Source organism: Lycium barbarum, chromosome 7 (assembly GCF_019175385.1).
Source record: "Lycium barbarum isolate Lr01 chromosome 7, ASM1917538v2, whole genome shotgun sequence".
In the NCBI taxonomy this organism is placed as follows: domain Eukaryota; kingdom Viridiplantae; phylum Streptophyta; class Magnoliopsida; order Solanales; family Solanaceae; genus Lycium; species Lycium barbarum.
In genome coordinates, this window is record NC_083343.1 from 67,865,522 (window position 1) to 67,880,335 (window position 14,814).

The window sequence follows — 14,814 nt, forward strand, 5'->3', positions numbered from 1 at the left end:
TGTTGAATCTTTCTTATTTCCATACTGATCTTCCATGGACTATCCCATATCCCTTATAAAATATTGATCATGGTCAATGAATCTGACTCTATAACCACAGGAACCAGATGATTTGTAATACGGTATGCAATACCATCCTGGATTGCAGTTGCCTCGGCACCAATGTTTGTTGTTTCTTATAGCTTCCTTGTACTAGCATATATCAGATCTCCACACTCATTTCTCACACAAAAAGTTGCTGACCTTGGTCCTGGATTACCCATTGACGCAGCATCTGTGTTGTATTTAAAGCACCCTTCATGAGGACATTTCCAATGTACAAGTCTGATCTTGGTATGAAGTTTGTATCCTTCTAAGTATTGGACCAGCTGGGGTCATTCCTGAGGAACATTCTTCAACCAAGGATATAAGGATCTAACCAGATTATATAGATTTTGATTAATCCCATATATAACCTTAGCCTTGCTCATACTACCACCATGCATGATTGTATTCCTTCTTTTCCAAATCTGCCAACAAATGAAGGCTGGAACAACCAGATAAATAGTTGTGATTATAGGAGAAACCTGCATATTCCATCATTTCACTACTGCTTGATGAACTTGCACTAAAGGACCTGTGACACCAGCTGCTACATTGTAGTATAACCAATGACATAGCAAACTCTCCTGTTAGAAACAAGTGCTACATGGTTTCTTCATTTTTAGAGTTACCACAACATCTGCATTTGGAAACTATAGATATATGCATTCTCTTAAAAACATCATCCACAGGAACACCTTTACTCCATAATCTTTTAAAGTATACAGAATATTGACTATGTTGTCTGAGAGTATTCCATGCACTTTTAACTGAGAATTTACTATCTGCAGTCAACATCCACCAAGGGTTATCCTTTTCATCACACCTTTCTCCAGATCCTAAATCTGAGCTAATGTGATTCACTATGTCCAAAGGAAAGACAGCTTGTAATTTCTGAAAATCCCATCTTGCATCTGTCATGAAGACGTTAAGCTCAGCAATGTCATCCTGTAGTGGCATAATATGTTTTAAACATCCTAATTTAGTCCAATTGTCTTGCCACACATTGCATTCTCCACTTCTTGGCTCCCACCAAATATGCTGGTCAACCAGTTCCCTTGCTTCAAGCATTCTCTTCCAAATTTGAGAACCACCCCTCCACTGCACTTCAGTTGACCTATGCTTCTTACAATACTTGTTCCACATGAAAGTTTCCCACATAGTATTTTCCGTCCTGAACTTCCACCATAGCTTGGCAAATAATGCTTTTGACACATCATATCGAGATCTAAAAGCAAAACCTCCTTCTTCTTTTGGAAGACAAATCTTACCCCATGAAACCCAATGCTTGCTTCTCCCTTTTTCCTTGTTGGACCAGAAAAATCTTGCAAATATCTTGTGCAGTTCATTGATAGTGTATTTAGTAGGCACAACTGCAGATAACAAATACACAGGAATACTTTGTAACACATTACTTATTAGCACAACCTTACCCCATATGCTAAGAGCTTTCTTTTCCAATTCTGCAGCTTGTTCTTCACTTTCTTGATAAGATCATTATAAAACACTTTCTTTCTTCTAGAATGAAAGATAGGACAGCCTAGATACTTTAATGGAAATGAATCTCTTGAGAATCCAGTCACTTGTTCCACTTGCTGAATTAAATTGGTTGCCACCTTGTGAAACATATGGAAAGCACTTTTTTCTTTATTGATCAACTGGCCTGATACCTCCTCATACTGCTTCAACACAAACATCGCCTTCTGAAGGGATTCCTTTTCTGCTGATGTGAAGATTATAGTATCATCAGCATATGAAAGATGATTAATATTGTGACTCCACTAAGGCATCCCATACCCAACATAGTTAGAATCATCAAACAAAGCATTTAATGATCTAGATAAAACTTCTGCTGAAATGATAAAAAGAGCAAATGATAGTGGATCACCCTGCTTAGCTCCTCTAGTTGAATGGAAAAATCCAGTTGTCTGCCCATTGAACAATATAGAATACCAGTTATTTGCCACCAACCTCCAAATTTAATCAATGAACTGCTAAGCAAAACCCATCTTATGCAGTACTTTAGTGACAAAATTCTAGGACACTCTATCATAGGCTTTTTCCATATCCAACTTAATGACAACATTTGCAGGTTTACCCCTCTTGCTGATGTCTGTCTTAATTTCTTGTGATAATAACACATTTTCAATGATGCTCTTTCCCTTGACAAAACCAGCCTGATTACTAGAGATAAATGATGGCAATACATTCTCTAGCCTGTAATGCACTACTCTAGAAATGATCTTGTTTATAAAGTTACTCAGACTTATAGGTCTGAGATCTGAGTAAGTTTGCACAATGTCCGTTTTAGGGAGTAGTACCAGATTTGTATGAGTAATGGATTTGGGAAGAGTTTGCCCCTTAAAGAATTCTAATACCAATTTGTACACATCAGCCCCTATGATATTCCAACATGACTGGTAGAACTTCCCAGAGAAACCATCAAGACCACTTGCACTTGTACCATTGAGGTTGAACACTGCTTGCTTGATTTCCTCTAAACTTGGCATCTTACACAACTCAATGTTAGTCTGCTGATCAATCAGATTAGGAACATTATCAAGTAAAGTGCTTTGTGAGTTCTCTTCCTCCTGTGAAAATTGAGTCTGATAAAAATTAACAGCCTCAGCAGCCATTTGAGTTTCATCCTCTAACCAGGTACCATCACTTCCTTGAATCTTGTTAATCATATACTTTTTTCTTCTACCCTTGACTAGATTATGAAAAAACCTCGTATTCCTGTCACCTTCAGCAAACCAATCTACACCTGCTTTTTGCCTCCAATATTCCTTCTTAAAATTCAAATATGTTTTATATTCAGCTTGAGCACACTGGAGAACACATCTATTAGAAGGTGAAGGAACTTCTTCAAACAGTTCTTCCTTCATTCTGACAATCTCCTCTCTGATAACCAACTGGTTGAATACGTCATCGTAAACATCCCTACTCTATCTTGACAAAACACCTTTTAACCTTTTAAGATTGATTTTAAAACTAATAAAAGGGTCAAGATGCTCATAGTAGATTCAATTCCGCTTGACAGTATCAAGGAAAGATTCATGATCTGTCCAGAAATTAAGAAACTTGAAATGTCTAGGGATATTAGTGGCTACTTCCACATAAGAACACAGAAGAGGTGCATGATCAGACCCTGTCCTAGCCAAATGCTCTACTTCAATATGACCAACCCAGTTCAAAAACTGAGAGTTGATCAGCATTCTGTCTAGTCTTTCAAAGATGCATTCATTATCAGCTCTTCCATTCCACCAAGTAAAAGGACTACCCCTGAAATTCACCTCCTCTAATTCACAAGAGTTAATACAAAAGGCAAAGTCTTCAGCATTATTCATGTCAATAGGAAAACCGCCAATCTTTTCTTCTTGATTCAATTTAACATTGAAATCCCCACCAACCATCCAAGGTATAGTGACTGTATTGGCAAGGTTGTAAATACTGTCCCACAATTCCAATCTATCTGAAGCATCACACTTAGCATATATAATAGAAGTAACAATAGCCTGATTAAACTCATAAAAGAATAGTTTCAAAGTCACTTGTTGACTGGTGTCAAGTATCACTTCCACCTCAATGTTATCTGCAACAAAAATCCAAATTTTCCCATTATAATTAGCAACTGCAGATTGCATGTGAAGCTTTCTCTTATATTGCTCAATATTTCTAGATTGCTGGAAAAGCTCCACAATGCTATTAAGAAGAATTTATGATGCCTATGTAGCATTTGTAGCCTATGAAAGGTTTGCTGAGTTTTCACTGATATTATATTCCAAATGAATGATTTAATCATCATTTAAAACTAGATTTAGCAGTAGCTCTCTTTGGCATCACCCTGATGGCTAGTTGATTTTCCATGTTGGCCTGTTTACTACCTTTCTTTGCACCCCTTATGGAAGATTTTTCAGTAGACTTACTATTATTGGATATATTCTCATTTATCACAGAATAAGCTAATCCACCCTCTACCTTGTTATTCACTTTCTGGCCTGAATATATATTCTCCACAACCATATTTATGTTATGAGACACCAAATCATGCAACACCTTGTTGGGACAAACCTTCTTTGGAATTGAGACACTCAGAGGAGTAATATTTTCATAAATTACCACTGCATTTTCATGCTCTAAGGCACAATTTTCAGAAACATCAGGAGGCTATTTGAGAATAAGAAGAGCATCATTTTCAGCATATTTTTTGGTAGTGTCTAAAATGTCACCACCTTTCATCATATCAACCCTTTAGTGATCAAAGCTATCTTCCACAGAATCAAAAGAATCAGCCTTCAAGTTGACCTCTCTGCATCCATCCTGCTCCAGTTCAACTGACACCTGTTCTGTATCCTTTATCAAATCAGACTTGACCTCTTGCTTATTCTCCTCTTTGTTACTAGTCTGCATAACAAATATAACAGCTAGTTGTTTCATAGCATCCTCACCAAATATGATCTTACCATCTTGTATCTCACTTTTATTTTGACAAACAATTTCTTTTTCATTCATAACCTGAGTGGTAACAATTGGGATCTCTTCACACTGCTGAACAGGTTCTCCAACTATCTCAGCAATAGGCATAATTACTTTTTTATTAGCAGCACCTAATTGTTCAGCACTCTCCACTTCTTCCTGTTGTTCACCTTCATTATGACCATTTTCACCAATTTCACTAAAAGCATCAAATTTGTTTTGAGTTGAAACTTTGTTGTGTTCCAATACCACCTTAGCCTTCACACCATGTACAACATTACTATTATGTTGCTGCTTCAAAGGAACACTAGTTTCACCTTCATTCAACACTGTTGGTGCCATATTCCCAACACTTCCAATTTTTGGCAAAGACTTTTGTTGGAAATATTTACCATGAAACCTAGATGGATATCTTACAGGTTTCTACCCTTCTTGTGACATAGCATCATGTTTACCTTCTTCTATGTGAACCTTCAACTCAGGGTGTAACATATGAAATTCATCAGTGGAGTGGCCTTGCAACATACATTCAGTACAATATTTTGGCGAAACATCAATATTAGATTTTAACCTTCTCCAATCTAACTTCTTTTGTGACCTCGTCTTCCAATTCCATGGTTACAGAATTTGGATGATCTACTAACAAATCAACTTGCACTTTGACTCTAGCACAACTTGGCCTTGTTTTATTAATTGTCGCCATATCAAGTTGCAAAGGTTTACCAACAGCCGAGGCCAAAGTAAAAAGTGCTTCTTTAACAAAGAAAGTAGGCAGTAAATTTGGAAAAGAGATCCCCGCCATAGCTTTCGTGGTTTCCTTATCAATCTTAAAGTTGGAATCATATATCAAAGACCTCATTTGATATGTAATACCATCCTTTGACTTTATATAATGAGCACCCTTAGAAGTTAATGTAACAAAATCTTCTATGAAATTCAACCTGATAAGAACATGTCAATGACGAAAGAGACCAATAGTACATTTACCTTTCACTTCACATTATTGTGGAAGAATGGTACGTAATTCTTCCAGATCCGGCCAACCATGAGAATATTTACCAACGACAGCATATTGTAGATTCTATATAATCTCCATTCATTTAACTTCTACTGCTATTCACTTAACCATGGGGGTTCCATTAACGTAAGTAATCTTCTTTATAGGAATTGGATCACATTTTTGCGCCTGCATGTCACCATTGTTGCTTGCTAGGGTTTGAGCATTGTTAACAGTTTTCATGGGAATATTTTAGGAGTTTTGTGGGAATGCGGGTTTAGACAGTTGTGGTAGGGGTGGATGTTGAGTGGTAGAAGTGAGTGGGATGGTCTAACCAGCCGCCAGTGGCTGTGCCGACCATTTTAGGTTAATGGTGGGCTAGGGTTAGCATGAAATATTAGGAGAGAGAAGAGAGATTTTCACACTTGCCGGGATTAGAATATTACCTTTTTGTAGTGCAGCCACTTGGTATACATATATATGTATACACTAAAAAAAAAGGGCCATCCTTATGATCTTAAGACTTGGACCGAGTCCAGCCCAAACGGACCAGGACCCGGCCCAACCTCTTCTGCATTAGCTTAAGTGGTCAAACCCCTTTTCCCTTATTCATTTTCATTCCAAACAACCCGATACCCTTCTGTCATGACCCAACCAGAGGGCCATAACGGGCACCCGGAGTTAACACACCGAGCACCTCTAAGCATACATTTCATAATCATTTCTGGGTGGACGATAAAGATAGCTCATGGATATCATATTCTGTAAGGAGATATATGACAACATAACAACACATTTCTACATAACCGTCGACAACTATGCCTATCGTCACAAGCTGACAAGGCTACCACAATATTACACAACAATATGAACTGATAAGGCTATAAAACATCTAATTGTACACACATGACTACGACCCTCTACATATAATACAAGTGACCATAAGGACTAGTACCAATGGACTGTAGCTCTGAAGCACATGGAGCGCTCCTGAGATTCCGCTGATAAAGCTCCTATGGGTCAGATTCCTCTACCTGTCTACCTGCGGGCATGAACGCAGAGTCTACAAGAAGGGACGTCGGTACGAGCAATGTACTGAGTATGTAAGGCATGAATAGTAACATGATAAAAGCAGGAAGAATAGCATAAGCTAAAAGAACCGTTTATACCTCATGATACCTTTTAAGACATTCATCATGCCTACCTAACCTTTTTCCAAAAGAAACATTTCATATATGCACATACCTACCCATACAATACAACACCACATAATACCGTACCCGGCCATATAGGCTCGGTATTATCTGTACCCGACAATAGTATGGTTCGGTAGTATCCGTACCCGGCCATAGTAAGGCTCGGTAATATTCATACCCGGCTTTCGGGACTCGATCATATCCGTACCCGGACCTTTCGGGACTTGGTCATATCTGTACCCGGCCCTTTCAGGGACTCGATCATATCCGTACCGGGCCCTTTCGGGATTCGGCCGTATCACACATGACTATATATAGACATATATAAGAGTACATAAATAAAAGCACATCATCATCTTCGTTATCATTATCACCATATCTTTCCTTAGAGGATCAACTATCGTAAGATGAGATCAATAGTGTCATGAGAGTATTAAGAGCGACGAACTTGGATAGCATTAGAAGTGGAACTATCATCGTTGCTATATCTCACCTCGAAGGAACAAGTATTTTGAGGTGAAATCAACAACAATGGACAAAGCAAGAACTCATGAGACAAACTCCATAATCTCATAATAGCATCAATTCCATAAGCTTTGGGTTTTCTAGGAATGAGATCATCATTGTCATCGTTATCGTCTTAGAAAACATCAATCTTTAGGATTATGGGAACTTTGAGAATCATGAACTTCTAGCTTTTAGGAATAGTAATGTTCTGGAAAACATATATATGTTCATAAGAATGGAATCATGCCTTTTGAAAGAGAGAGACTAGCTTTAACACACCTTTTTGGCCTCCTACTAATTAATGCTTATCCTCCTAAGCTCGTAAATCTACATTCAAGAGAAATCATACTACTGTTAGACTTATTGTCATATGCCTATCTTAACTCTTCAACTAAACTCCGTTAGAATCTGCCAAAATTCGGGCAGCTCCTCCCGGTTTATATCCCTTGCCCGAAATCACAATACCAACAAAACAACAACAATAGCAATACTAATATCAACAACATCATTATCAACACCAATATACTCCATAAAACATCCCACACGATGCTTTTCCCAATTTCTCAACCAACCATAACAATATCCACAATATCATAATCAAAGAATTATATTCAATTTAATCTCAAATTAATCCAAAATCTCCTTTCAAATTCATTCCATAGTCATCATCTTGACTTTAATACTTTGGAACTTCTCTACTATGATTCTCTTCTTTTATAGGACTTGCTAAGCCTTCAAATCAACTTAATCATGAAAAATAGGATGGAGAACACACCTTACACTATAATAACATCACCCCACTCAACTTCTTCCAAGACTAAATTCATCACAACATTAAGTAGAGACAAGAACAATCCTTCTCCATGAATTAGCTTGGGGTTTTGGAGTTTGATCCTCTTTTGTGATGGTATAGAATGTTTTGGAATGGTGGAGAACCATCAAGAAAACTCTTATAATGGAGAGAGAAGTGTAGGAAGTTCTAGAGAGGTGGGGAGATGTTACAAGATTTCTAGAGGGTGGTGGAGTTGAAGAAAAAATGAATAAAATGAAGTGTAGAGGCCCTTTTATAGGTGCCAAACTCGGATTGGGCTGGGCCAGCACATAAGTGGGCTTTTAAGTGAATTTTCCGGATTTTCCGCCCAGGTCCGTATTCCTCTGACTGTACGTTTTAAAACGCCCATAACTCCCTACTTCGATGTTTTACTGACGAACGGTTTGTTGTGTTGGAAACTAGACTCGATGAACTTCATTTTAGGCTCTTCAAATACCTCAAAACTCCTGATATACCCAGAGATATACCCCTCTAAATTTGATCCAAAATTCTGCCAACTTTTTCCAAATTTCGACAAATTGTTTCTTCTATTTGCTTGGTCCCGGAATCTTCCGAAACTCTCCATATATGATATTTATCATTAATCATATTTTATAATAGTCATTTCCTTTGGTTTCAAGGCTGTCCTTCCCGATTACGACTTACGAGATCGTAATTCATCCTTGACTTCATTGTTAAGTATTTCCTATGGCTTGTACCTTCTAAAAATTCATGGGATGTCTCCGATCATTAATTTCTTGAAATGGTTGTCCTCCTTTAGTTCCTCATCTCCATGCTCTTATACTATAGGCTCATTAGTCTTCTTTCATATTCTCCCAATTCTTTGTCGAACTCATTCATTAGTTCCATATGCTCTTGTTCTTATGTATGTACTCAGTGGTCGACTGATATCTTGCTACCATCATGGGACCTGTTGCCATTAAGATGGTCTTAACTCATGATTGTTATGGCTCCCTTCCAATCTGTGAGCATCCTTAATCGTTGTACTCTTTTTCCTTGCTCCTTATTTCTCTACTAATAAACAAATTCTCTTGTTCGGATATGACACATTTCCTTTCTTGCTTCTTTGGTGCTATTTTAGATTATCCCTTTTTGTACTAGTCGGCCTTATATACATACCATATCATCTCCTTTTAATTCTTTGGTTGGACCTCCCTTAATTCCTTACAATATCATCATATTCATATTTGAACTTTTCCTCTAATTTATTCTTCTCAGTTTTTGCATAATTACAAAATAAACTCATGAATATGGAACTAAGATAAAATCCAACTTAATCATAATTTCCTCCCAATACAAGTATGCTTCCCTCCTTAAGTCCTTGGCTCTCTTATACCGGTGACTAATTGAGACTTAAACTAACCTCCATTCTTCTTCGGCTCCTTATCATCGTCCTTGCACTATTCTGTTAGCCATTTCATCATAGAGATTGTTTATATGGTTCTATATCATACACTCTCACAATTGATATAATCAGCAGCTTGGAATTTCATGACTTATGAGGTACTCCCTGATCTCAGGCAGTACTGCTGTCTTGCTATCCATAGGCACACTATCTTCCTTTCCATTGAAGATTATTGAACTTCCTATAAATATTCCTCTTTTAAAGCTTTCATCTCTTCTAGTGCTACAAGTTTTTTTTTTTTTTTGTTATCTCAATTGTCCCTTATACTTATCCCTGGTCACATGCAGCCTTTCTCACTTCATCTACTGCCCTTTGGAGTACTTTACTGCATATCTAAATGTACCTAAAAAAAATTCGGCTCGAGTGATTCGAGCCATAGTCCGGACTACAACGTATCGCATTGGCAAAACTTATTCTCCTTCCCATATTTGTCTCATGATATACCTGCCTTTCATCCATTCTCACTTGTCTTTAGCGTATTCTTGATATATTGTTTCATCTCGAATTTTGGCTCCTTCAAGCCAATACATTTCCCTCTTTTTACTTGGGAATATTTTAGCACATCTTAAAACTGAATTTGCTCTTCCCCCCTTTTAAAGGATGTTCTCATATACCTGTAACCTTTGAATGTTAATCGTCTTTGATAGTCATCTGGCTGACCTTAGCGATCCTTCAACTCCTCTATTCCATATAATGCCGGAGTTCTTTTCATCGCATGGTTTAACTTATTTTCTTTTTGCTAGTTGAGTTCTTGTATCAAATAAAAATGCTTATACGTATCGCATACCATTTTGATTCCTTTCATGACTAGTAGTCCCCTAGGCTAATGAATTAATGGGGACATCGGAATTCATTACGCCCCTTATGCAATGTCTGACTATACCGCGCTCCTTTAGCCCTAGTCTTCCTCCACGACTATCTTCTTAATATCCTTGAAATTCTCCTTGCTCTAGGTTCCCAATTCTGATTTATGCCTGTACTATACCAGTAAAAGTTGATATTCCACACCATCCATTCCCACGACTCGTCCTTTCATTATCTTAGCTCATTTTGTCTCGTCATTCTTCGTAACTACTTGTTTGCATCCCAGCTATGCATCATAGTCCTTCTAGTATTCTGTCGATTCTTGTTCTTATCATGAAATCCTCACAAAGTACACTATTTCCTTTCTTCTTTCGTCGAGTCTTCATCTTCCTTTACGATACTACAACTTGTACACACACACACACACACACACACATATATATATATATATATATATATATATATATATATATCTCAAATTTTCTTGGTTTTCTTCATGATCATATATTTTCATCTTTCACACAACCATTGTCTTAGAATTTCAATTTGTTTTCCATTGGGCAAGCCTACTGACTCATTAACCTTCTCCTTGTTGTCAGCGGCCACATAATTCCCTTTAACCATTTCGTTGACACCTCCTCCTTCCTTTAGTCCTGATAGTTTCCTTTGCTTTCTTTTACTTGTAAAATGCTTGTTTCCATTAATCATCCTATACTCTTAGCTTAGAAGACTTTGGAGTGTTTCGTTACGTGTGCGAATCCCTTTTGACACTAAAAATCTCTTCTTGAGGTACTTTCTCCCCTTACTCGTTAACTTCCTTTCTCATATCAATATCTCTTCATTATCTCTTACTCACCAATCTATAAATCATAATACCGTATTTGAATTCTTAGTGTCAACTTTCCCTATATCTTCAATGAGTCTCAATTCTCCAAAATCTCGAATGCAACTCATTCAGTTCCTTTAATCGCTAATCATTTTTCCCCTCCAGGGTTCTTCCCTTAAATTAAATTCAAATCATTCTAAAACTTCTCTTTAAACGGTTTATTCAATCATAACTTACCAAACATCCGATTGTCACATTTTCCCTTTATTCTTTCTTTATAGCATACACGTTCAAACAATTCAATTTGTAAGAATTTCGGTAGAGTTTCAACATTACTTCTTACTGCCTCATTCCTGCACACAGTCCAGAAAACACATCCAATGCCTCACAGTGCAATCATAAACGCTCGTAACATCCAGTTCAAGTTCTTATATCAAATTCTATCAATATCAATAAGGCAGGAAACATACCTTTCGGAGTATCAACTTCAATTCTCATCAATTACCTCATAGCAGCATAATCAACTGCTTATCCACAATCAAAATATTTAGGGTTGGAATTAGGCACATCACATCCTATAATTAAGCTCTACGGCACGATCTAAGATAAGAAATGAAGGTCAATCATTCCTAAATGCCCCGCAGCCTCTTGTTTATAAGTGTGGCGCGCTTCACACCCATAAACATGACTCTACTAGACACGGCTCGTAGACACTCCCTAGGACGAACTACTATGATACCACTTTTATCACGACCCAACTAGAGGGCCATGACGGGCAGCCTGAGTTAACACACCGAGCACCCCTAAACATACATTTCATAATCATTTCTGGGTAGACCATAAAGATAGCTCATGGATATCATAATCTGTAAGGACATATATCACAACATAACGGAACATTTCTGCATAATCGTCAACAATTATGCCCATCGTCATAAGCCGACAAGGCTACCATAATATTACACAACAATATGAACTGATAAGGCTATAAAACGTCTAACTGTACACCCATGTCTACGACCCTCTACATAGAATACAAGTGACCATAAGGACTAGTACCAGTATACTACAGCTCCGAAACAAATGGAGCGCTCCTGAGATTCCACTGATAAAGCTCCTATGGGTCAGATCTGTCTACCTGCGGGTATGAACACAGAGTCCACAAGAAGGGACGTCAGTACGAGCAATGTACTAAGTATGTAAGGCATGAATAGTAACATGATAAAAGCAGGACGAATAGCGTAAGATAAAAGAACTGCTTATACCTCATGATACATTTTGAGACATTCATCATGCCAACCTAACCTTTTTCAAAAAGAAACATTTCATATATCTACATACGTACCCAAAAAATACAATACAATACAATACCACACTATACCGTACCCAGCCGTATAGGCTCGGTATTATCCATACCTGACCATAGTATGGTTCGGTAGTATCCGTACCCGGCCATAGTATGGCTCGGTAATATTTGTACCCGGCCCATTCAGGACTCAGTCATATCCGTACCCGGCCCTTTCCGGACTCGTTCATATACGTACCTGGCCCTTTCAAGCCTCAGTCATATCACACATGACTAGATATATATACATATATAAGAGTACATAAATAAAAGCACATCATCATCTTCATTATCATTATCACCACATCTTTCCTTAGAGGATCAACTATTGTAAGATTAGATCAATACTGTCATGACAGTATCAAGAACGATGAACTTGGATAGAATTAGAAATGGAACTATCATCGTCACTATATCTCACCTCAAAGGAACAAGTATTTTGAGGTGAGATCAATAACAATGGATAAAATCAAGAACTTAAGAGATAAAATCCATAATCTCATAATAGCATCAATTCCATAAGCTTTGGGTTTTCTAGGAATGGGATCATCATTGTCATCGTTATTGTCTTAGAAAACATCTATCTTTAGTATTATAGGAACTTTGAGAATCATGAACTTCTAGCTTTTGGGAATAGGAATGTTGCGGAAAACATATATATGTTCATAAGAAAGGAATCATGGCTTTTGAAAGAAACCTCGCCTTAACATACCATTTTGGTCTCCTACTAATTAACGTTTATCCTCCCAAGCTCGTAAATCTACATTTAAGAGAAATCATACTATTGTTAGACTTATTGTCATATGCCTATCTTAAGTCTTCAACTAAACTCCCTTAGAATCTGCAAGAATTCGGGCTACATCTCCCATGTTTATATTCCTAGCCCGAAATTACCATACCAACGTGTCACGACCCAACCCCGTGGGCCATGACTAGTGCCCGACCTGGACACTCGTATATGTACCAGTTAGATATAATCAAACTGAATCTAAGAACAATATGGAAACTTGCAAAAAAACTCCAAGGTTCATAACGTCGTCATATATATATATATATATATATATATATATATATATATATCCAGATAAACTGTCTCTTGAGGAGTCACAACTAATAAAATCATAAAATGTTTCGCAAGCCGACAAGGCTGCCACGACATATCAATATCATATGTAAGCCGACAAGGCTGCCACTACAGACGAACATCATATCATAGCACATCGTATAGACACAGCTGAACAGAACTTATACGCAACCCACACATATGCCTACAGACCACTAAGAATACCGATAGCGAAATATGACGGGACAGGGCCCCCGCCGTACCCCTGGATAAACATATATATATATATATATATATATATCATAAGATCTGTACCAAAAGTCTAGGCTCCCGAACAACGGAGCTCTCCAAGATAGCTGAGCAGAAGTCCTATGCTCAAGGGTCACCAACTGACTATCTGTACCTGCGGGCATGAAACGCAACCCTCCAAAGAAAGGGGGTCAGTACGAAATATGTACAGAGTATATAAAGCATGAAATACAGTAAAGAGGATCATAACTGAAATAGGGAGTACAAGAGACAAGTATAACATCCAGAATACCAAAACGCTTGCCTGTTGAACCATATATCATGCATGTCAATATCATATATCATACCCGGCCCATTATGGGACTCGGTGAATAAAGTCATCATATACCATCCTGGCCGCCATCATCATATCATCATATCATATATATATATATATACCGTACTCGGCCCTCTAGTGAGGGACTCGGTGAACAATGCAGTGAAATTATGCACGATAACATACCCGGCCCGGGACTCGGTGAAAGACATATTGAGGCATGCACGAGCAGAGTAGTGAGCAACCATATGCAAATTAAATCATATCTAAGACTCAATGGAATAATCAAAATGAACCATCATTTGAAAATCAAGACAATAGTCATATCGAGTATCCTTCGATTGTTACTAGGGAATATATCAAATAGAACTTCAGAAATCACAGATACGTATCAAGACATAATAAAGTAAGTTCTGGGAATCAAGAACATTAGCCATCCTAGTGGCTCTAAGAATAGGAACTTATTTGGAATCATAAACATGTCGTCTGTTGTTTCATAAAGATCATGCATGTTATATCCCGTATTTTTATACGTCGAGTTATTCGCAAGAGAATCGACTCAAGTTAAAAACGGGATCATTTTCGGGCACGAAACAGAAAATCTTTAATTTCCGGTCTCTATTAGAAAATGAATTGTTTATGAATTTTACTTAGTGTAAAAATATTAATGGAAAGTAGGGATTAATTTACCATGATTAGATTATTAAGTGGGGG

At 37.6% G+C, this 14,814-nt stretch overlaps 1 protein-coding gene across 1 annotated transcript; it reads right to left on the bottom strand.

The window, feature by feature from the left end:
• Window positions 1-471: 471 nt before the first annotated feature.
• LOC132601519 (uncharacterized) lies at window positions 472-2,969 on the bottom strand. The gene is made up of 5 exons (XM_060314600.1): window positions 2,127-2,969; window positions 1,929-2,009; window positions 1,619-1,862; window positions 714-1,454; window positions 472-668 (listed from the first exon to the last, which is right to left on the bottom strand). The coding sequence occupies exons 1-5, from the start codon at window positions 2,967-2,969 to the stop codon at window positions 472-474; spliced, it is 2,106 nt and encodes a 701-aa protein (XP_060170583.1).
• Window positions 2,970-14,814: the final 11,845 nt, after the last annotated feature.